At 36.8% G+C, this 25,387-nt stretch overlaps 3 protein-coding genes and 1 non-coding gene across 4 annotated transcripts; 1 reads left to right on the top strand and 3 right to left on the bottom strand.

Annotated features, from left to right (window-relative positions):
- Positions 1–3,296: 3,296 nt before the first annotated feature.
- LOC117625523 (secreted RxLR effector protein 161-like) lies at positions 3,297–3,899 on the top strand. The gene has a single exon (XM_034357064.1). The coding sequence runs from the start codon at positions 3,297–3,299 to the stop codon at positions 3,897–3,899; it is 603 nt and encodes a 200-aa protein (XP_034212955.1).
- Positions 3,900–7,489: 3,590 nt separating this feature from the next.
- On the bottom strand, positions 7,490–9,702 carry LOC117625522 (receptor-like protein 3). Its single transcript, XM_034357063.1, is given in 2 exon segments — positions 7,490–7,524; positions 7,527–9,702. Coding segments are annotated over 2 exon segments (2,211 nt in total).
- Positions 9,703–15,511: 5,809 nt separating this feature from the next.
- LOC117626553 (origin of replication complex subunit 1A-like) lies at positions 15,512–22,844 on the bottom strand. The gene is made up of 16 exons (XM_034358289.1): positions 21,592–22,844; positions 21,354–21,489; positions 20,815–20,964; positions 20,581–20,721; positions 20,339–20,490; positions 20,157–20,256; positions 19,904–20,026; positions 19,661–19,822; positions 19,443–19,500; positions 19,116–19,294; positions 18,876–18,990; positions 17,584–17,654; positions 16,987–17,082; positions 16,477–16,553; positions 15,962–16,045; positions 15,512–15,774 (listed from the first exon to the last, which is right to left on the bottom strand). Exons 1-16 carry the CDS (start codon positions 22,440–22,442, stop codon positions 15,711–15,713), a joined length of 2,559 nt encoding a protein of 852 aa, XP_034214180.1. The 5' UTR covers positions 22,443–22,844; the 3' UTR covers positions 15,512–15,710.
- Positions 20,830–20,907, bottom strand: LOC117626832. The gene has a single exon (XR_004585651.1). It is a non-coding gene; the product is annotated as a small nucleolar RNA snoR28 (small nucleolar RNA).
- Positions 22,845–25,387: the final 2,543 nt, after the last annotated feature.

Raw genomic sequence — 25,387 nt, 5'->3', positions numbered from 1 at the left:
TCTTTAAAATTTTGTATATTTCTATTACTTAACGTATCTAATTAATTGATTGCAGACGAACTATAACTTGGAGGATCTCGACGAAGAGTCGTTGACGTACGTCAACAGACTCTTCGCTGAGAGGTACAAGCAGTGGAAGAGCGACTTGCACCACCATTTTCAGGCATATGATGATCCGCAAGTCGCTCTTCAGGAGGGTTGCCCGAAGGAGCTTGAGGGGCGGGAGGATAGTTGGGAGTGGCTCTGCGCTCATTTTCAAGCGCCCGAATTTGCGGTATTTTTTCAACTATATTTGTGTAATTATTACTTATTACTTATTAATGTTTATTTTATTTTTGTATTTCATTATTATTTAATTTTTTTATATTTTAACTAATTCGTTTCATTTTTTGTATAACAGAATAAAGCCCAAGTGAATAAGGGTAATAGGAAGAAGAAGACCCTTCTCCACCATTCCGGCTCCAGACCCTTTTCGTACAGGATGGATGCACGTCGTCGGGTAATAATCACAAAATTTTTATTTCATTTTTAATATCATTTTTATGAATTTATTTTTTTCATACTAATATTTTTTTTCTTTTGTTCAATTTAGGAGGGGTCCAAGTTCCCAGAGATCGACGTCTTTGGTGCCGTTTATGTTCGACCCGGGAATGAGTTGGCCGAGTCCCTTCATGTAAGTATTATTTAATTTTAATTCTTATGTTACGCATTCAATTTATATGCATGTTTTAATTTATATTTTATGTTATGTTCAACAGACGACGATGGTGGAGAGGAGCCAGTTGGTTCTTCAGGAGTCCGCCTCCCAGCTTCCTCCCGAGACTCCGATCGAGTCTGTGGCTCCTCCACAGGATGCTGGATTTCAGATCTTGACGGAGACGTTGGATCAGACTCTCGGGAGGAGGCCGGGGACATATTGTCGAGGGATGGGGAATGCCCGGCGGAGGGAACCTAGACCTCGTTCATCGTCGCGGTCAAGCAGTCAGGTCACTGCTTTGACAGCAGAGGTGGCCACTCTTCGGAGCCAGATGTCAGAGATGGCCACTCTTCGGAGCCAGATGTCGGTCATTATGCAGTCCCTCGTACAGTCCGGCATTCCAGTCCCGCGTTTTGATGCGCCGACTTCCGCGCCCGTCCATCCCGCGCAGCCCCATCAGACCACTGCCCCGATGAATGCCCAGACCTCCGAGCCGCATCCTGGCGACGACACGGTTGATTTTGATTCATTATTTGATTAGTGTATTTATTTTCATCATAAACATTTATTTTATTTGTAATACATTTATCTTATTTTATAACAAAATTTTATTCTAATTTATTTTTATTGCAATTTCATTGTTTAATCAATAAAAAAATAACCAATTTTATTTAAAATAAAAAATAAAAAAATTACAAAAAAAAAAAAATGTCAAATTATTTTTGCGCGACGGCACATTTTTCGTCGCGCAAACCCAAAAGTGACAAAAAATAAAAATTAAAAATTCAACTTTTTTTACTTTTAATTCTTGCGCGACGAATACATGCGTCTCGCAAACACGTTTTGGGCGACGAAATGTATCCGTCGCTCAAACATATTTTGCGCGACGAAGGCTATTCGTCGCGCAAACAAGTTTTGCGCGATGAGAACGTTTTCGTCGCGCAAACATATGAGCGACGAAAACTTTCTCATCGCGCCGAATTGTTCTGCGGCGAACAGAAGTCTCCGCAACAAGTTTTGCGCGACGAATTGTTTTTCGTTTTCTCGCCGTCGCGCAAATATAAGTGCGCCGAATAAGTCTTCGTCGCGCAAATTTTATGCGACGAATAGTTGTTTCGTCTCCATATCTTTGGTGCAACGATGGTTTACACGTCGCACATTATTGCGCGACGAAGTGGTTTACTTGGTCGCGCAAAGGCTTTCTTCACGATCTTTGCGCGACGGATTGTGCGCGACGAATTGTTTGTCGCGGTGAAGTTAGTGCGACTAAATGAGACTTTGCGCGACGTTTTTTTATTCGTCGCGCAAAGGTTAAAATGTAGTAGTGCCATGAACATATGCCGGAACCAAGTGAAAAAACATAGGCTGACGTGCTCTTCATATTGTCAAGACATCCTGCCCAATCACTGTTTGTGTAACCAATAAGCCTTGATTTTTCTACTGCTGTAAACAAAATTCCATAATCAAGTGTGCCTTGCAAGTATCTCAACACCCTTTATGCAGCTCTAAAATGAATCTGAGTTGGCTCTTGCATATAACGTGAAAGTAAACTTGCAGCAAACATAATATCTGGTCTAGTTGCCGTAAGATACAAAAAACTACCAACCAAACTTCTGTACTTCTTAGCATCTGCCTTCTTTGCACCATCAAACTTCCTCATTTTCTCATTTGCTATCAAAGGAGTAGCCACTTATTTGCAGCCTAGCAAATTTAACTTCTTGAGAATATTTTCAGCATATTTCTTTTGAGAAATGAAGATCCCATTTTCAGTTTGAGAAACTTCAATTCCCAAAAAATAATGAAGTAATCCCAGATCACTCATCTCATAGGTGCTCATCATATCTTTCTTGAACTGTTGGATCAAGTGTTCATCATTGCCCGTAAAGATCAAATCATCAACATACAGTGAAACAATAAGAATAGAAGCTCCCTTCTTTAAGATGTAAAGTGTGGGCTCACTTTGGCTCTTTTGAAAACCACTATATGAAAAATACTTATCAATTTTAGCATACCAAGTCCAGGGCGCCTGCTTTAGCCCATAAAGAGCCTTTTTCAACTTGTAAACTTCGTCTTCTCCCCCTTCAACAAGAAAACCTTGGGGTTGCTCAACATAAACCTCTTCTTCTAGCACTCCATTCAAGAATGCTGACTTCACATCAAGATGATAAATCAACCAATTCTTTTGGGCATCAAGCTGATAAAAACTATCAGAGTCCTTCTGTCTCTAGCAGCAAATCTCGATTGACCATTACATCAATTTAATGTCAAAAATAATTTCTTACATGGAAACTTGGAAGAAAAGGTATATATGGACTTGCCACCAAGATGTAACTTAGCTTGTGACAAGGAGAATCAAGTTTGCAAGCTCAAAAAGTCATTGTATAGGTTAAAGCAATCCCCTAGGGCATGGTTCGGCAGATTCACTAAATCCATGAAGAATTTTGGATACATACAGAGTAATGCAGATCACATTTTTTTCTTGAAGCATGATGGAAGAAGACTTACTACATTGATTGTTTATGTGGATGACATAATCGTAACTGGAAACGACACAGGAAAGCAACTGAAACTGTAGAAGTATTTGTCTCAGGAATTTGAGATGAAAGATTTAGGTGATCTGAAGTACTTTCTAGAAATTGAAGTAGCCAGGTCCACAACTGGTATATTTCTTTCTCAAATGAAGTATGTATTAGATCTACTCACTGAAACAGGAATGCTTGGATGCAAATCTGTTGATACACCCATCGAGATGAATCACAAGTTATGTGAAGACATGGATCAAGAACCAACCAATAAGGAACAGTATCAACGCCTTGTTGAAAGGTTGATATATTTAGCTCACATAAGACCAGATATTCCATATGCTGTAAGTGTGGTTAGTCAGTTTATGCATTCACCCTGTGTGTCCCATAGGAATGCAGTTGATCGGATCTTAAGATACTTAAAGTCAGCACCTAGGAAAGGGTTAACGTTCTCCAAAAATAGAGATCTCGAAGTTGTTGGATATACAGATGTTGATTGGGCTGGCTCCATTACTGACAGACGTTCTACTTCAGGTTACTTCACTTTTGTGGGAGGTAATCTAGTCACTTGGCGGAGTAAGAAACAAAAAGTAGTTTCTCGATCTAGTGCTGAAGCAGAGTATCGAGGAATGGCTCAAGGAATTTGTGAATTACTATGGATAAGAAGACTATTAACATAATTGGGGTTCAAGCCAGAAAAGTCAATGAAAGTTACATTGTGATAACAAGTCAGCCATCGATATTGCCCATTATCCAGTTCAACATGATCGAACTAAAATGTTGAGGTGGATAGACATTTTATCAAAGAAAAACTTGAGAAGAAGATCATCCGCCTACCATTTGTAAAATCAGAAGATCAGTTGGCAGATATCTTAACCAAAGCTGTTTGTGGAAGAGTATTTTATGACTCACTTACCAAGTTGGGCATTGGTGACATATATGCACCAATTTAAGGAGAAGTGTTGACTTGAGTCTCCTAATTAATCAAGGAGATTTACTTCCTTGATTAATTAAGGAATTTACTTTCCTATTTTTATATAGTTGATAAATCATTGTATAATTAGGAGATACTTTCCTAATTCTTTACTGTATCTAATTCCTTGTATAGTACATGTAAACTCTTATATATACCTCCTTATGGAGAAGAATAAAACTCAACCTAATACATTCAAACCATATTCATATTTTAGCAATTACGCCATAAATGAGCTGAAGAAACAGAGAAGGAGACAATGTTGAAGGGAAAGTAAAGAGAATGGGAAGATGAGGAGGTCAAGAGGAAAGGAAAAAGAGAAAAAGAATGGACAAAAAGTATGTTTGGCACCACCCAATGAAATCTCTTTTAAGTCATTTCAAATTTGAAACTTCTTGTCAAATTCCCTGTAACACAATATTTTCCAAGTCAACAAGTCCATCACACCCAACGAGGCCTTGCGATTTGTATTATATTGTTGTAAGTGTTTTCCACTTTCTCGGTGATGTTTTACCTTCTTATCAAAGTTTCAACATTTTTATTGGGTTTAAATTAACGATAAAAAAACATTGTTTTTATTATTCTACTTTTTCCAATTTCATCATCGCATTTGTAGTGGTTAATAAATTAAGTCATATTCCTCAATTATGTCAATTTGAGTGCATGCGATGCGTGCTTGCATGGGTAAAATTGTACTTTCACCTTTTACTTGATAAAGACTTAACTTTAAATAAAACTATAAGAAATTTCTTGTACATATCTTTCAGTATATGTATAATGAATGGAAGGTAATAATAATAAGAAAGAATGATAAAATTTCATCTTATGGCTCCCAGACATTGAATTCTGGCTCCGCCCCTTAACCAAACTACTAGACTTCAACAACTGCCCATCATAGCCACCCACGGTCCCCATCCTTCCACTCTCTCATGATTCAAGCTAATTTTAAACATGAGGGATGATCATAACAATTTTGCAACATGAGGGACAAAAACTGAAGTTGGGTCATAGTCGAAGAACCGTTACAATTTAGCCAAAATTTTAAAATAAGGTATATACAGAAATAGAATTAAGGGGTGAAAATAGTAGCACTCAATTAAAATTACGGTCAACAAAATTATTTTCAAACCTAACTCCAATAACTAAAAATATTTTTTTATACTTAAAGTAATTGCCCCCAACCCACTCTCCAACTTGCTGCTTCTACATACAAACCAGTAGCATAAAAAAAAATATAGAAAATTTGATAGAGGTCCAAAAATCCAACCAATAATTGGGTCTAGTCCTCGAATTATTGTTTATTGATACAAGTCTCTTGACTAGATTACATTCCATCTTTGACATGTTGATTCAAACTTTTGTATTTAACTGATTTGTATTTAAATTTTTTTGTTCATATTATATCCCTATTGTCTAAAATGAGTAAGATGAGAATTTATATGCCATTATTTTTATTTTTTTTGCCCTATGGTAGAGGTATAGTAAATACGTACTCTTGTAGATAAATTATCCTATGGTGTAGGTATAGTCATATTGCCTATTGCATAGGTATATATTTGTTTTTTCCTATTTTAGACAATGAATAATAGTATTTTATGTACACTTTTTATAGGTAACATACAATTTTATTTGTCTATTTTTGTATCTGACTTATAGGTAGTCTTCTATTTTATGTTCCTAACTTATAGGTAGTATTCTAATTTATGTTCATGACTTATAGGTAACACGATTTATCACTAAGTTTTTTTCGTTGCTAATAAGAACACTATTTACCTGTATGTTAGGTACATAATTTAATGTGGGTGCTTGCCTAATTGATTAGTATAATATGTGGGCCTTTACTTCAATTGATTAATTTGTATTTTACCCATATATTAGGTAAATATTATCAATGAAAGAATTCCAAATTAAAAACCTGAAATTTAATTACAAGTAAATAATTCATTAAATTTAGATTTTCAATGTTTTCCTTATGTACCTCAAAGAGTAAAATCGACACAATAAAAAGAGTAATAAAAGTCAAAGGACCTACATCTTAAACCAAAAACGCGTGGACTAAATCCAATGACAGCTAATCGTTTTGGACCTAGATCTAAGAACCCCAAAAAAATATATACAATCGAGCTGTCTGTCGGCAATATAAATCTTCCAAAAAGACATGGCACATTCACGAAGAAACATGCTAGTGCAGTTTCATCACCCAATCCAACATGGCTGTTTCATTTTCATCCTTTTATTCTCTTCCATTATTTCTATCAATATTCATGCATGCAATTCCACTGTCTTCTCCTCCTCCTTTTAATCGATCTGACCTAGCCCCTGAGATATTCGGGATCACCGCTAAACATGGTATTCAGGCCTTCGTTCGGGTCCCCAAGGAACATAAGTACATGTACACAGGAAGTGGGAACACCGCCGGTGGTGGTATGTTTCCCTCACTTGGGAAACACATCTCACCCACATTCACTTTATTATTAACAGGGTTAGGTGTTATTTAGTTTTATTGTTTTAATTGGAATTCAATTAAGTCTAATTTTTATTCCACTCTAGCAGGGATCATAGCATACTGGCAATTCAATGCTTGGAAGGAGCTAGTCTTTTCTGCAATTGACAGTTTACCAGGTTGCTCGCGCGCGCAGTTTCAACTTTCAAGACTTCATTTTAATTAGATAAGTTTAGATTTTAATTGGTTTATTTCATATTATGCTAAGCTCATACCATCAGTTATATATGTTTCACCAAAATAAATAAAGATGCTTAAAGTGTGAAACAAATGAAGAATGAGGGTCAAAACTCTTCTTTTGAATGAAGAATGAAAATGATTGAATCTAGAAGAATCATAGATACTTGGCCAACCAAGGTAGCTCCTTGCTGTCCTTGAGTGCAAATGCGATATCGTCACTGAAAGAGAGACATAAAATCATATGAGGTCACAGAATAGTCCAAGGTTTTCTTCTGATGGTAATGCAGTTGCATGAAAGGGTGAACCATCAAAAACCAAAGTTCAAAGTAGCTGGATTAAACAGATGGGGGCAACATGAAATGAGTAGTTAATTACCAAAAATCATGCAATTGTAAACTGGGAAAACAAAAGGGAGAAGGTCCCCAAATGTGATATTTTGGCATTTCCCATAGCGATATTTTGGCGCAAGACGAAATCAGGCCTAAACAAATAATATGAGAAAAAGTTGTGTCTTACATTAGCCAAAAGATAAAAGCTGAAATTACAGAATATAAAAGTACTTAAAATCTAGTTTTTAAGCTCTCTGCATCCTTACGATCACAGAGCCTATCATGTCATGCACGCACTTTTCTCATCGCATAGATCCTACTTGTACATTGTTTAGGAATTGGAAATATGCATCTCTCCATGTCTTCTTAAGCATTAAAGGACCACAAAATCCGCCAAATCCTACGATGAAGCCAAGCACAACAGAAATACGAAACCATGGAATTTGATGCTCAGTCTCCACATCTTGGCTGTTACCGTTAATTAGTGGACAATCATTCCAAAGAGGGGCACCACAAAGTTTTGGATTCCCCTCAAATGCAGAGACATCAAAGCCTTGGAGCTGAGTGCCTTTTGGTATTGGCCCTTCGAGATCATTATACGATACGTTCAATGTGGACAAGAAATTAAGGCTTGTCAATGATGCGGGGATTTCTCCAGACAAGTGGTTCATTGAAAGATCCAACGTCTCCAACATTTTCAGGCTGGAGATTTCGTCTGGAATGTTTCCACCGACATTGTTGTGGCTAAGATCTAATGTACGAAGAAGGATCAATTGGCTGATCTCGGTTGGTATACTCCCATTGATGCTATTATTGTATAGGTATATTGCTGGTGGAAAGAAAGAGAGAGAACTGTACTGCAAAATGTATGCATCACCCGCAGGTTTGACGAAGAAAGGTAGTTCAAGATACGTATGCTCTACTTGAGCTGCAGTTTGTTCAGATACCAACATTGGTAATTCGCAGAATTGCTTTGGAAGTTCACCTGAAATTCGGTTGTTGCCCAAGTTTATGTGAAAAAGGCTTGGAGAAGTCCCCAACCAACTCGGAACTGAGCCTGTGATTCTGTTAAAGGACATATCCAAAACCTCTAGCTTCTTTAGTTTGGATAACCATACAGGTAATGAACCAGTGAGCTCACAACCACGAAAAGACAAAATACCAAGATTTTGGAATCCATCAACATCAACCATGCCATCACCATTTGGCATTTCTTCACCTACAAAATTGTTTGAAAGTATAAGCACTTTGAGACTTTTGCAGCGCATCAATATATTCATTGCCCCTGTGATATTGGACAATCTGCTCCCAGAAAGCGAGAGGAAGGACAGGGATTTCAATGAAAGAATCTCAGGCTCTATTCGTCCATCTAAGTCATTTAAGCTCAATCGAAGTGCTTTCAGGGACTTGCATGAGTAAAGGCTAGTTGGGAAGACACCGGCGAAGTGATTACTCACAACGTCAAGTTTACTAAGGCGACTGAGTTTGGAGAAATCAAGCATGGAGAGGTTTCCTTCTAAATTGTTTGATCCGAGGTTCAATTGTTCAAGGTTTGTGCAATTCACCAAAGAAGGGGGCAGAGAACCTTTTAGATTGTTTGAATGAAGAAGCATGAATTTCAATTTGGAGAGCTTCCCAATATTCATCGGGAGCATGCCACTGAATTCATTGAGATAGAGATCAAGGATTGTAAGGTTGGTGAGGTTGACAATTTCCTCCTTAATGTCTCCACGAATCGCATTACTAGGTAATGTTATTTCTTCAAGTGTGGTAGCATTATAGATATCTTCTGGAAGTGATCCTGAGAGGCTATTGTAACCAGCACGAAAAACTTGCAGTTTGGCACACTTCCCTAGTCCAGCAGGAATATTGCTGCTGAATTCATTGAAGGAAAAATCCAACAGCCTGATCAGGGGAGAAGAATGAAGACAAATAGAGGATGGGATAGAACCTGAGAAGGTGTTGTTCCTGACACTAAAACTAGTCAAATTCCTAGCTCGTCGGAAGAATGAAGATGGAATTGCACCATGGAAGTGATTGTTGGACAAGTCCACCATGCGAGTGTTGGATGGTATAAAAGACGGTAGCTCTCCGAAAAAAAAGTTAGAACTCAAGTCAAGGATCTCAAGACGATTCAAGGATAAGAAGAAACCAGATTCAAGTGAACCATAGAGTGAATTGTGAGAGAGATTCAAGTAGGTGAGATGAGTGAGATTTTCAATTGAGGGAAAAACACCTCCTTTGAGATTGAGCCCTGATCTGGAGGGTAAGTCCAAATGTGTGACCCAACCGTCGTGATCACAGGTGATGCCCTCCCAATGGCAACAATCAATGGAAGTCCAGTTCGAAGAAGGAGAAGACAGTGAGAGGGCAAAAGACAAAAGAGAGCTGCTTTGAGATTGATTGCATGCATGATTTGTGGATAAAATGGAAGAGAATAAGAGGATGAAAAGGAGGACATGAGCCATTTGGTGGTAGGGGATCTTCAATACTAGCATGTTTCGTGGTGTATTTGCCATTTGCCCACCGGTTTGTGTTTAGATTAAATAGAGAAAATTTATAAGAGTTAGAAGCAATGCAACTAACAAGCGTACTTTCTTTTTCTTTTGCCCCCACACCGAACATCTCCTACAAACTGAGAAAGTGGTAAAAATACCAACCGCACAATATAAATTTACAAATTTTCCTAGGCCCCACACTGAACATCTCCTGCAAAGTGAGAAAGTGGTAAAAAAAACCAATCACTACGTCAAAGAGAGACTTCCAATGCAAATTTCATTGGCTTTCTCTCAAGAAGCAGAAAAACTTATATGAAACGGAGATAGCACTGTTTTATTATTTTCGTTATACATAAGTATTTCTCCTCAAGAAGAGAACTGAATGGGAGGAACGAAACTCTTATTTCAAAGTTTAATTGACTCCAAATACTGTCGTTGTCAAGCTAGAGTCAAATAATAGTGGAGCACATATATATTTTTAAAGCCAATTATGGTAACACTTCTGACTAAGATGTGTGGCCAATACCTCCCATATGGCTCAACCAAAACATGGCCAAACTTACTAGCTCATAACCAGTCAGATTGGATGTGTTTGAAATGCAACTTCCATTGCTCAAATGAAGTTGGCTCCTACATGAAAGTTGTTCTCACGGATGTTTACCATAACGTATTCAAATTTGGGAGCAATCGAACTGGTGTAGCCTTCTTCGACTGTCAAATACTGAAACACGTTCGGAGAGAATTTTAATGGGATGTTCACCAACCTTTATTGGCTTGGGTTCACACAGAAAAAAATATTAAAATAAAGAAAGAGGATTTGGCAGCAACAACATTGATGTTTTAGAAAACAATTAAATATTGTTTGTGGAGTGGAAAGCAAATGTAGCAATAGTACCTCACTTACAACTGATTTGTATTTCATTGAATTTGCAAGTTAGCAGTATTAGTCATGGTGTCTACTCGCGATCGGTTCGAATTTTCCGTCATTTTGTGGGGTTAAATATGACTTGTAACCATATTTTGAAGCTTACTCACTCTTAACTATTGTGGGGAGTGTATTCAATTAGAAGTTTAAAGAATTTTTGAAAATTTTAAGGTCCATGTGTATTCAATCACGATTTTATAAAAGTCAATAAAATTATGAGTGTATTCAATCTGGACTTTTTAAAGTTCATTCACATTTGGAGGTATTCAATCATGACTTTAAAATACTCTATGAAAGTTTGAGTGTATTAGAAAAGTCGAAAGCGTGCATAGAGTGACACGATACAGTGGCCTCATTAAAACCTTCCCAGGGAACAAACCCCATGCGAGGGTTTATGGTTTAGGGTGGTGGATTTCGATTGATTTTATACTTTATGTAGTACAAGCGATAGTCTAAATTCACACACATAAATAAAATACCATGGGAGTTTGAACTTGAGACCTCTGGTATGCAATCAAGGTCCTTTTCCACTAGACTACACTCTGTTGACCGATTGATTTTAGACTTAGTTTAGGCCATGACAAATCTTTGCTTTCCCCCAAAGATTTTGATAGATATAATTTTTTATATTCTCAAGACATGATTTCACCACCTTTACTACCACCATCTTGTCATGGCCACCACAATTTCACCACCGTGTCACCACCACCACCATTGCCACTACCACCCCACCCATGCCGCCGCCACCGCCGCCACCATTGATGCCATCACCACCCCTCCACCATTTTCGCCAATACTTGATATGATCATTACCACCACTCTTCCCATCTTCCCATCACCATTGATGCCTCTACCATCCCCAACGTCAATGTCTTTACTACCATCTCAAACATCAAACATCGAACGTAATGATCCATCACTATTTTGAATTTATAGAAGTTTATAAAAATCTATCAAACTCAAGAGATCAGGCAATTTTGGAGAGAGAGAGAGAGAGAGAGAGAGAGAGAGAGAGAGAGAGAGGCAAGGGGAGACAGTGCGAAGTAGGGGGAATGTGTTATTTTTTTCAATTTTTCTTTTTCTTTTTTTTTTTTTTTAAAAAAAAGTATTTGAAATGGTATTCCCGCTGTGAAAAAAACAAAAAAAAAAAAAAAGAGAGAATCTTTTTACAAAAATGTAATCGAGTTTAGCATCTGCATTAGATTATAAAAAGGTCATTTGGAATTTAAGGTAAATTTCAGTGGGGGCTGCAAAGGAGTTGAGAAGGGTGGAACAAAAACCACCACCCAAAAAAGACGGTTTTACCCTTGATTTTAACCAAAACAAAAATAGCATAAACGACGCCAAAACTAATACTACTAACGGAAGTGGAGTTCAAGAACTACCAAAGTCATTTTGCGAATTCAAGAAACAAATACAAATAGAGTATAAATTCAGCGACTATTGGTACAATTATGTCAAATATTTTTCATCATGGAACTTATCACTAATTTTCTCTTCCTTGATCAAAGTGGAATTATCTTCAATAAGCAAGTCAATTTTCATGATTTCATCAATTGGGACCGCATATTGTCCTTGCGTGACTATGAACCGCATATGCAGTCAAAAAGAAGAGGGTGGACTTGGTTGACTATGTGCAGCAGATGCCTTCCACAACGCAATAATAAAATGCAGTGATGATTTTTTTTTTTTTTCTTTTTGTTAAATCCACAGACAGTTCTGAAAGGAACTTTTTTTGTTTTCTTTGAAAATCCGAGCTCAAGACCATTTCAAATCAAGATGAGATCAATTTTGTGTACCTTTTAGTTTTCATGGCCTCACAAAAATGGACTGGACTTCCAGCCCGTCTCTCTCCCATGTTTAATACAAATAATTGAGAAAATCAGAGTTGTTTTTTGAGTCACAAAATAATATGGATCAGACAAAAATAACACAAAATAAATAATCCGGCATGTTCAGAAGGAAAAAAATATATATAAGAATCCTGAATAGTAAACAGGTGAGACTCATCCCAAATGGGGCCACACCGAAGCCTACGATCAGTCAGTGGAACTACTTTTCGGGCGTGCAATTGGAAAGGTTAATTGGGTTTATACCTAATTAAGAGTTTGGTTAACTTTCTATTAATTTATTTCATTTTTCTTGATAAAATTAATGACTCTTATGTTAATTAAGCCACATGGTAATTTAATCAAATTAAATATTGATGATATGTTACTCTAGCTCCCTTTCCCCCAAAAAACACTCTTAGAGCCTTTTCCACTTTGAGGGGGAGGAGGAAGCCATTGTTCTTCCCCCCTCCCCTCTTCTCTTCCTCCTTTCACCTCTTCCCCCATTTTCAGAGACAAAGAGTTTTCCTTATTTGTCTTAGTTTTGTTATGATTTTCATCCAACCATTATAGGCGGCTGCGGCTCGCGTCGGATCTTCACATGCATTTCGACGTCGGATCTCCACCACCATCTTTTTTGCAATTTCTTTATGTTTGGAATAAGTTGCAGAGATTCTTTGGGTTCTCGGTGTAGTTTTCACCTCTCCTTTTGTGAGAGTTTTTCATCTCTCCTTTGTGAGAGCTTTTCATCTCTCCTTTGTGAGAGTTTTATTTGTATTGTTATGGCTTGGTTTTTTCAAGCTCTATCTTCTTCTTTTTTATTCTAAGTTTGCAATTTTAGTTGGGATGCCTATGTCAGAGTTTCTTCGATCCTACCTGATCGTTAGTGGAGACACGCCATATTGTCTTAATTTTGATATTAGACCGCTCCGTTATTGTAATGGCCCTTTTGTGGCTAGTTTGTATTGGCCATTTGTGGCTAGTGGCTTTTTTGGCTGAATTATGAATGCAATCATAGAATTTCTCCACACAAAAAATATATATATTGATGATATGTTAAGTAGATGTCTCATTATTTGAGATTCAAATTTAGTGCACGATTTTTGAGGTTGTTATTAATATTTAAAAAGTATATATATTATTTTAATTGCCGTACTAGATGCTGGAGGGGAAAGCTAAAAATTATTAGGGTTAGATGTTATTTAAGTTTAATTATTTTAATTGGAATTCAATTAAGTCTAATTTTTAGTCTACTCTAGCAGGGATCATAGCATAATGGCAATGAAATGCTTGGAATTTTTCCAAGTGGATATCGACTGTGGAGCTAGTCTTTTCTGAAATCAATACAATTATGGAGAAATTTAACGTTAAAATTAGGATAATTTTAGTGCGCCTCCACTGAAGATCATGCGGGATTAAAGAAACTCTAACATAGGTATCTGCAAAGATTTGTTATAGAATTACGCCATAAACGAGCTGAAGAAACAAAGAAGGAGACAATGCTGAAGGGAAAGCAAAGAGAATGGGAAGATGAGGAGGTCAAGAGGAAAGGAAAAAGAGAAAATGAATGAACAAAAAGTATGTTTGGCACCACCCAATGAAATCTCTACTAGTCATTTCAAATTTGAAACTTCTTGTCAAATTCCATGTAACACAATATTTTCCAAGTCAAGAAGTCCATCACACCCAACGAGGCCTTGCGATTTGTATTGTATTGTTGTAAGTATTTCCCACTTTCTCAGTTAGTGAGTGATGTTTTACCTTCTTATCAAAGTTTCAACATTTTTCCAATTTCATCATCACATTTGTAGTGGTTAATAAATTAAGTCATATTCCTTAATTATGCCAATTTGAGTGCATGTGATGTGTGCTTGTATGGCAAAATTGTACTTCCACCTTTCACTTAATAGAGACTTAACTTTAAATAAACTATAAGAAATTTCTTGTACATCTCTTTCAGTAAATGTATAATAAATGAAAGGTGATAATAATAAGAAACAATGATAAAATTTCAGGTTATGGCTCCTAGACGTTGAATTCTAGCTCCACCCCTTAACTAACCTACTAGACTTCGACAACTGCCCATCATAGCCACCCCACGGTCCCCACTCCCTCCTCCCACTCTCTCATGATTCAAGCTAATTTTAAACATGAGGGACAACTATAACAATTTTGCAACATGATGGACGAAAACTAAAGTTGGGTCATAGTCGAAGAACCGTTACAATTTAGCCAAAATTTTAAAATAAAATATATACAAAATAGAATTAGGGGGTGAAAATAGCAGCACTCAATTGAAATTACGGTCAACAAAATTGTTTTCAAACCTAACTCCAATAACTAAAAATATTTTTTTACACTTAAAGTAATTGCCCCCAACCCACTCTCCAACTTGCTGCTTCTACAAACAAACCAGTAGCATAAAAAATATATACAATCGAGCTGTCTGTCGGCAAAATAAATCTTCCAAAAAGACATGGCGCATTCACGAAGAAACATCCTAGTGCAGTTTCATCACCCAATCCAACATGGCTGCTTCATTTTCATCCTTTTATTCTCTTCCATTATTTCTATCAATATTCATGCATGCAATTCCACTCTGTCTTCTCCTCCTTTTAATCGATCTGACCAAGCCCCTGAGCTATACGGGATCACCGCTAAACATGGTATTCGGGCCTTCGTTCAGAAATTTACCCAACCTAACGACGGGAACACCGCCCGTCATGGTATGTTTCCCTCACTTCGGAAACACATCTCACCCACATTCACTTTATTATTAACAGTGTTAGATGTTATTTAGTTTTATTGTTTTAATTGGAATTCAATTAAGTCTAATTTTTATTCTACTCTAGCAGGGATCATAGCATAATGGCAATTCAATGCTTGGAAGGAGCTACTCTTTTCTGCAATTGACAGTTTACCAGGTTGCTCGAGCGCGCGGTTTCAACCTTCAAGACTTGATTTTAATTAGTTTTTTTTAATAATTTTATTTTATAAAGTTTAGATTTTAATTGTTTATTTCATATTATGTTTCGCCAAAATAAATAAATAAAGATGCTTAAAGTGTGTTCTGCTAAAATTTCAAAGTCTCAAATGTGATACAATAATTTATTAGGAAGAAAATAAAGATGTTGGTATCTCAATTGGAAGTGACATAAATTTATGACGAGAAGGTAGCAATTGAAACAAATGAAGAATGAGGGTCAAAACTCTTCTTTTGAATGAAGAACCGAAAATGATTGAATCTAGAAGAATCATAGATACTTGGCCAACCAAGGTAGCTCCTTGCTGTCCTTGAGTGCAAATGCGACATCGTCGCTGAAAGAGACATAAAATCATATGAGGTCACAGAATAGTCCAAGGTTTTCTTCTGATGGTAATGCAGTTGCATGAAAGGGTGAACCATCAAAAACCAAAGTTCAAAGTAGCTGGATTAAACAGAATTCTAATAGAAATCACAAGTTTTGGGGGAGGGATGATGTCAAGAGCTGGACAGAAAACTAACCTTGGAAAATTGAGCTGCAGCTTCTGCAACCTATGCTTTGCTCCCGATTCACATAAAACAATTCTGCACTCCCCAAGTTTACAACTGCCAAAAATGTACAATTCAGATATTAAATAATCCATGCTTATATAAAGTTATTATCAACTCCAGAAATTAACCACTAATCGTTCTCACTAACTATTCTCCAGAGAGGCAATTGCAGACACAAATAACAGCACTCGAAAATGGACATCATAAGAGTAAAGCCATTTAAAAAAGAAACCTGACATCCGCATCAAAGAGAACATAAAATGAAGAGGGGCCATCACCTAAAATTGTATGTGCAAAGTACAAAAGAAATGAAAGCAGTCATTTTATATAACACTCAATATTTTCTTAGTCAAAAGCCAAAACTAGTGCCACTCTTCAGGTTCAGAACACTCCCATTTGACAAGACAACAAAGACCAGAGGAGATCAATAGACTATGTTTCTACACATGCATATAGCAAGTTATTAGTTTCAACGCATGTCTTACCCAATTTTTAATAGCATGTCATGTCCAGGAAATGCTTCTCCGTTGCTTGTACAGAGGCATGAGACTGTCATTGCCAACTGCAAGGAAAAACATAACTTCAATGAAAACACTATTACATATCAATTAATCTTAAAATTCCAGAGCTAGATACAGTGAAGGCATCAAAGAAACTGGTGAACCGTAATAAAAATAATCTGGTTTGTAGTTGAGATGCAGTATAGCAGTCAAGAACAATAAGTATTCTTTTAGTCAGCATTTCAATGCAAGCCTGCGGCCCAAAAATAATCATCACCTCCAGTGTGAAATACTATTATTTAAACCGAAGTTACTGAAATACTATTATTTAAACCTAAGTTACTGAAATACTATTATTTAAACCGAAGTTACTGAAATACTATTATTTAAACCGAAGTTACTGAAATACTATTATTTAAACCGAAGTTACTCTGAATGTACGATACAAAAAAAGTAAATGCACACATTGTTCAGGAAAATTCTTGAGAAGTTCACCTTTTCGAAAGTAGTTTCCCCCATTCCTGTTTTGTAGAGTTCATACACCATGGCAGTCAAAAATATTTTACTCAGCCTGGAAGAAGTTTTCATCACCTGCCAGGAAAAAACGAAGAAAAGAATTAGCATTAATATATCTCTGAAGAAGGTAGAGAGCATTTTTATTTAAATTTTTTGGTTCTTCCAGATACAACATAGATAAACAAAACTTCCTTTCAACCCAATAACAATTTATGCAGCTAAAGTTGTATGGAGTTGAATGCTACTAGTGCAGAAATTCACTACTTTAAAAGATAATTTGGGTCCTGAAAGCCATTTTTCCCCATGCTACTCCTTTTAAGAATGGCACTCATAAGATTTAGCAAACTCCAACTGACACCATTTTCATCTTTGTTACTCGACCAAAAAACTATGTAGCTATCTGGATCTCATGTATTTCATATTAGGAATGCATACTAATGTAGTAATCACTGCGTCATATGCCTCACTCAAGAGTATTGATTACCTCTTCCAAGATGTAACATACCATTTAAATAAAAGAAGTTTCACCAACAGAAATCATTTTTTATCATGACTGTAACATATAATCTGACTCACTTGAATATGAGGTGCCTGGAACATTTCTTGTATGGCTGCTTCAACCTCTGCCATTCCAACAAGTGATTTTCCTGCAAAGCAGGTACATATAAATCTTGTAAGTGACAAGAATTAAAGCCTCAAAGCAAGATAATAACGCTCCTAAACAAAGCAAGCACATAGAGTTTAAGCTACATGAGATGCTGGTGGTTAATAATACAAATGTAGTAACAGAGTATTCTTTTGAAACTTCAGGATACAGGAAAGAAGAGAAGTTGACAATTCTAATTCCTTGGTTGACCAAAAAAGAATACTGGTTTAAAGGCTGCTTAATTTTCATTTTTTTCAAATAAAAGAAAATGAAACAAAACCAATACCAAAAACAGAACAAAAAAACAAAACATGTATTATTTGATATTTAAACCAGCTCTTCTATGACACAAACTCTCATTATGGGACCAGTTGATTCTTTGCCAATGAAAGGCCATGTTTTTTTTTCCGGACAAAAGTAATATTCTAAACTACTCTAATGATGCTTATGTTGCTAGATTGTGAATTTGGATAACACACTAAGACAAGAACCAACCCAATAAATGGCCTAAATTCAGACTCTTGCAACATAAGCATTTTACGCTGCCAGATTGTCTGGCAAGAGAACATTTCTCTACAAAGTATAGTTTAAAGCTTGCTTTGACAGAACGCATTCTGGATTTTTCAAGTAATCCTAAAATGTAAAATGTTTCACTAACAAAAAACTGAAAACAAAAGCAAAAAAATAAAAGTTACAAACTAGAATCAATATGATGTTAAATAACAAATCAAAATAATGCATCAATAGTCTACACCATGATGTTAAATAAAGATGCAACTGGGCAAGTTGGCACCACATCAGAACAAAGTGTAAATATTCTGAGGAATCCCACTATGGAGCCATGTCAAACCTCAATATCAAGTGATGTTCATGGAAGGTTAACTTATATACTCTATGTTCTGTTGATGTGGTGAGTGGAAACTAAAAGCCAAAATTAGTCATTAATCTGAATTAAATTAAAGCAATCAATCGTAAGAAATAGCTAAAAAGTGTGAAATATGACTAACAGAAAACATCTTTCCCGCGGGTGCATGACCATTGACAGAAATAAAACCAAACAAAAATATTTCTGTCTACTAGATAATTCCAGCAATTGAAACTTACGGTGATACAGTTTCAATGAAGTGGAAGGAGAATAGGACAGATTACCAAAACATTAACAAAATAAGGATTGTTCAAATCAAGTTTCCAACTTTAAAGGGGTTGTGGTTGAAGTCTATACCTTCAAAAGCATTATTAGAATTTGAGATTAGCTTCTTAAATCGATAATCTGTGATTTCTGCTGCACGCCTGCATATCTCCAATGCACGACGGGCATCTCCTGAAATAGCTGCTACCTGAATATATGTTCAAATACTATCAGAGATGGAGTTTCCAATGCGCTCATCCACTATGGCCAAATAATAACTATTAGAAAAGAGACAAAAGAAAATCAATTTTATGAAGTTAAAATGCAGCTAACCTTTCTTGAAGCATATTCTATAGCTTGTTCTTTAAAGGCATTAATTCCTTTAAGACGACTAGAAACTATCTCTTGAAGCTGTTGGTAATTATAGGGGCCAAAGCAAAGCCTTTCGATTCCCATACGACTTGAAATACGAGGAAGCAACTTCTCAGGAAGATCCATGGTATTTGCTATGCCTGAACATGTATTTCATTACAAACAGTTAATGATGCAATCATTAACAATCTCATAGTCATCATCATTGTTTTTTCTATTTCGTTATGAGATAAAAGAATACAAAAATCATTTGACGAGGATGCGTACTGAAAATAAATAAAAGCACACCTATTACAACTAACTTTGAGTGTGGCTTAGTAGGCCAGTCAAGAATGTTGTAAAGAACCTGAAACCAAAAAAACACTACAAGTATGTAATTTTGACTATTTCAAGATCATGGGTAGTAACAACTATATTATATATAACGCAAAACTGGAATAGTTATTAAAAAATAGTCACATCATAAAATGCAGAAGGTACCAACTGATAGAAGAAAAAAGGGTTACCGACTGGTTTCTGGTCAGAAGAAGATCAAGTTCATCAATGAGAAGAATGCAAGGCTTGTCATCCTCTTTGCCAATTTTCTTTCCTTCAGAAAATCGTTCATTTAGCAAGTGGAGAGCCTTCTTCCAATTAACTCTGTGCCCACTTAATGCTTCATATATAACCTGTGCAAACACGTGTGTTACAAGGCAGCAATGCATGCCATCATGATAAGCATAGAACATCAAATATAAATAAGTGTTTACCCTATAAATATTCTCTGGTGATGCCAACTTTAGACCATTTATCTCCACAAAAGAGTAGGGTCTTATACTTCCTGCATCAACTTCAGTTCTTAGATTCCTCATTACTGCTAGTACACTCATTGTCTGCAGTTACACAGATATTACAAAAGGAATAAATAAAACTCATTTTATCCATGAAAAGTACATAAATGAAATTTACAGCCTATCTGAAACAATGTAGCTACCTATTTATAAACACAACCACAGACCGTACCTTGCCAGTTCCAGGAACACCATGAATGTACAGGCAACGTCCCAGACATTTATCATCAGAGATGGCATCTTTGATAAATGCAGTTATCTCCAACATTTCTCTGCACACAAGCAGGTCTCCATGATTACAATGTTACAGTAACGCAGATCAAGAAAACCTTTAATGAACTGATTCTCACATACTTATCCCTGCAAGGTAAAGACTTAGGCAATGATGCCAACAGAAGTGCTGCCTTTGCTCTTTCAAGATCAGTCTGCTTGTGGCATCTTACATGCTCTGGGATTTTCTTAACTCCTATCTTCTGAAGTCCAAAGAACCGCCCCTTCTGTGAATTCTGTAAATACAGAATTGACTAGTTCAATTTGGGGAAGTAAACAAACTAAAGCCACAAGTATGAGATAGAATTAGAAGATAGTGTCCATACTGCAGCCAGCTCATGAGCTCTAGATGGTTTGGCTAGTATATTTTTTATGCTCTCCTCGTCATAGTCCATTTCTTCTTCTGTATCAGAGCCTGGGTCTTTGCTAAGTTTCCAATCTTCATCGCTTTCAGCTCCATCATCATCCTACCAAATAGTGCATAAATTCAACTCAATTTAATCCATTTGAAATTTTTGAAGAATTTTCAAATGCTGAGTCTCATTTCCAGAAATGCTTACCACTTCACCATTATCAATTTCAGCAAGACGCTTGAAACTGTGCCAATGAATATCATATTCATATTCACACAAATAAACATCATCCCCTTCATTCGCTTTGGCATATTCTTTGGGATTCATGACAAAACAATGTCGAAGAATAGACTCCATCTGTAAATATATGAAATATTACAGTTACAAACTGAAGGATGGCAAGATATACCTCTTTTCACCATAATATCTGATCCAAAACTATGCCATGAATGTTTTTGGCTTGGTTGCTCTAATTAACAATTGCAAGGGTTCACTACATTTTTTTAGAAGAATTGCAAGGATCCTTTACTAGAAAATACAAAACGAACAATTGAATAAAACAAGTAGGACGTCTCGCTATTTCTTCATGTGATTCTGATTTCTTTCATGCGGAAAAACAAGGAGGTCCCGTCATGAACAAATTTATTCAAACAGAAAGGGAACATTTCTATGGGATAAAACAACCACAGCTATATAACCATTTATTCTTCTAGTAGACAAATAATCGATTAGATGTCATCTATCACCTCAATGTCAGCAAAATCATTTGTGCGATAAATTTCTCGCCTCAAATTATGAGGTTGTCTTCCAGCCACAGTCTCTTCCGGGATTATATACCAACGTACTCGACACCAATAGATACCATCTACTTCTTTCCATATACTGCACAAATTCAAAAGCACAAACCAAGGCCACGTACATTACAACCAAAATAACATCACACACTTGCACCATAAACAAAATTAAACCAAATTAAACATCTACCTTTCAATGTGGGCAGCCCATAAATCGCTTGAGAGAAGCCTCTCCCTCAACATTCTAACCCTTTTCTTCCCTTCTGGTGGTGTCGGAAGCTTGACTTCCCTTCCCAATTTGCGAGCATCACAAAACCCACATATCCAATCTCCTTCAGGAACCTCCTTCAATGGAGGTTTCAAGCATTTCAAATGGAACCCACCTAAACAATCATCACACTCGATCATTACAGCTTTCCCAGACTTAAAGCACACCCTACATTCATCCACTTCAACCAATTCGTCATCCGAGCTTGCATCCTCTCTCCTCCTCACATAAACATTATCCCCGACCTCAAATTCACCCCCATCATACACAACCTTCTTATAATAAACCCGTCTCCTTGATACTGCCTTGTTCTTCTCAAAGTTGACATTTTTCGATGCCCTCGAGCGTGTAACTACCTTGCTCTCCTCGTCCCTCTTCCTCTTCTTAGTCTCAGATTGCCCTGGCGTCTCTGGAGAGAATGCAACTTCAACCTCAGTCAAATTTCCCTCCTCTTTACACTTCGATTTCTTGCCCTTCCCAGCAGATTTTGGGGTTTTTGGAATTTCCCCCTTTCTTCGTGTTTTGGGCGAATCATTTTGCTGGGAGTTCAATGTTCCAGCCGTCGCATCTTTTCTCAAGGTTTTCTTCGTCGAATCTTCGAAGAGTTTCTGAGGGGCGGTGGAATCGGACTGTAGCAAGGCTCGGCGCGCCGACCGGCGAGGAGTGGTCAGGGTTTGTGGAGTTGGAGTAGTGAGAGAAGGCGAGGGTTTGGGGTTGAAACGCTTAGATTTCTTAGGGGATTGCAGGGCTCTCTTGGGAGTCTCTGCCATCATTGCTCCGAGCGTGCAGAGAGAATGGTAACGTAATTACAGAAGAGAAGAGTGGAGAGAGAAACCGGCCAAAACCTAGGTTCCAAAACGGAACCCTAAACGCAAAATTGGATCCAATCCTACCCAACAGGCAGCTACAGCTTGAAGAATAGGTGAGAAACCATACCTGGTTCGAAGGAGAAGCTCGCTGGAAACGCGGTGGCGACGCCGGGAAAAATCGGAGAAAACCAGTCGTCACGGCCGGTAGGATTGGAGTTTTCCGGCCGGGAAAACTGGTGAGTTTGGACGGTGAGGTCGAGCCGGTTCGAACAAGACCAGCGCCGGCCCTTGCCGTGACCTGAGCAGAGAGAATCGAAGAGAGAGAGATTGGAGTCGAGAGTGAGGAGAGAAGCGCGCCCAGAGAGAGGGAAAAATCTGGTTTTTAAAAACCAATTTCGTAAAACTACGATTTTGCCCCTACTTGAATTTTAATCGTAAAATGATCTTTTATCTCAATAAATTAATAATTAAAAATTTATTCATGACCGGTTTTAAAAAGAGACAAAAAATGGTGGGAAATTGCAATGGCGGGAAACTGGAAGATCTGATATGATACAGTGTTTATTAAAGGTTTGATGGGTGACTCCCAAACAGTCCAATTGGTGTGCTTAGCCCATTTATCTAAAATAGTTATGGGCTGAATAGTAATAAGATAATCATTTTCCTTACAATTCTCCGTCCTTGTGGGGAGCTTCGCCCTCAAGAATTCTATAATGAGGACATTATATATAGCCTTAGGTGTGGCCCTATTTTGTAAAGATGTGTATTTTTGAAGTATACGTATTAATAATTTGAGCCCAACTTGTGTGCCTAGCCCATTTATCTAAGGGCGCTTCTCAGTTGTGAAGTCCAATAATGCGGATTCGTTACGGAATTGAATTTTTTATCGTGCGATTTTCATCATGAATTCACTCTTCTCTCTCTCCTCTTTCCTTTTTCTTTTTTTATTATTATTTTTTCTTTCCTTTCCTTCTCTCCTCTCTTTCTTTTTTTCTTCTTTCTCTCCGCCAGTTTTCTTCTTTCTCTTGTCATCTGGTGATTTTTTTCTTCTTCTCTTTTGTGGCTAGTTGGCTTCTTCTTTTTTTCTTTCTCTCCGGCAAACTAATTTTTGATATTGCTATCTAAAGAGAGAAGTTCCCCAGATAAAAAGAACACCACGAGGTCATCTCCTATAATTTTGTCATCAACAGATATCAAGGAAGCAGTCTCATATTCTTTCCTACATGCAGACCACTGTATTTACTCTAGAGACAGGGCCAGCCCTGACTTTTGAGTGGCCCTAGGCTAGAAATGAAAATGAGGCCCATTTCTCTTTCGTTTTCTTGAATATAATAAACTAACATGGAAAAAAAATTATGCAATTAACTACAATTTGGATAAATAAACACGGCTCCAGTATTGGCCATATAATCGCTGCCCCAATCTGAAAATAAACAAGAATGAGGATACAAATAATTTGCACTTTTTCATATTTCCTTGCTAAATGATCTACTAACAAAATTTTTTGGATAAATAAAAGAATTTCTAGTCCCTATTGGCTTTCTTTCATTGATTGCTACTTTTAGCAATGAAATACTTTTTGGAAATTAAATACTTAAATACATGCAATTGATGTTCATCTATTACATAATTTTCATTTGGACTCTTTAAAAACACTTGTAATCAGATTTAGGGGCTCCAAATGCCAAACAATTGAAATTATTCTCCTCTAAAATCATATTCTTCATCAACCTGGTACATATATAAAATATATAATTTGGGGCCCTACAAATGCAAGGCCCATGGCCATCACCCTCCTTGCCCACCCTCAGGGTGTAACTGTGCAAGTGCTATGGTTTTTGTCAATAGCCAAACTCAAGAAATTTTGACAAAATAAAGAGAACATAACAAGCATAACAGATAGTTTTCTTTGTCTTTTTCTTTTTCTATTTTTTTTATTAAAAAAAAACAAGCATATTGGATGGGATAACTTTTTCATAATTCATATATGTGCAACAATAGAATAGGATTTGCGAATTATTACAATTTATAGTAGCAGAACAAACATGATACATCTAGCTAAGAGTCTCTTCCCTTCAATAGATCTTCATACTTACTTAGAAGAAAAAGAATATTGTTATTTTAACACCTTTTCAAGTTCCTTATATAATTATATGCTCCCAACGGAAGGTAATGGCAAGTAAAGCCTTTTTCTTGGTTTTATTTTTTAGGGTTTGGAGTGGAAGAAGAAGGAGAAAGGGTGGTTAGGGAATTAATGTTTGGTGATGCATAAAGACACTACTTGAAACTTTTACTGTTTGAAGGAAAAACACGATTAAAATAAAAATTCCTTATGACATTGGAAGAGACATGCGTGCCAAGTTTCTATTTGTTGCTTGGGGCACAAGTAAGCTTGTGATGTTGTTACAACTTAATCCGAATATATTGTTATTACAAGATAATTATCAAACTGATAGCTGTACAGATATGACAAATCCTCCCCATCAAACATGGACAGACATGACAAATCCTCCCCCAGATTTAGCTTTCAATTGCCCTAATACTCCTATATATATGGGAATGGAAGGAAGATGACTCTCACAAAAGCCCGATAAACTCATTACAGAATCACCACCATATATTAAAAAATCCAACACCCTCTCTCTGCCAACCAACCTACATACTCATTTTCTTTCCATTCCAAGAAACCAAGATCATCTTTAATCTTCTCTTCTCCACAAAAGTCGAAGAGGAACCTGCTACATAGCTTATATATGGCACCTTGAGTCTGTTGTTAATCTTCCAGTTGGTTTTAAATTTTGTCCAAGAGATGATCAGTTATTTGGTTTTAAAGGCTTTAGTCACTAAAAGAAAAGAAAAAAAGATTATTGAAAGTCTGAAAGCCTTTTTAATCACCAAAAAAGTCAAAA

The sequence above is a fragment of the Prunus dulcis genome, chromosome 4 (assembly GCF_902201215.1).
Source record: "Prunus dulcis chromosome 4, ALMONDv2, whole genome shotgun sequence".
Lineage (NCBI taxonomy): Eukaryota > Viridiplantae > Streptophyta > Magnoliopsida > Rosales > Rosaceae > Prunus > Prunus dulcis.
Note: the sequence above shows the minus strand (reverse complement) of the source record. Positions and strands in the feature narration are given on the sequence as shown.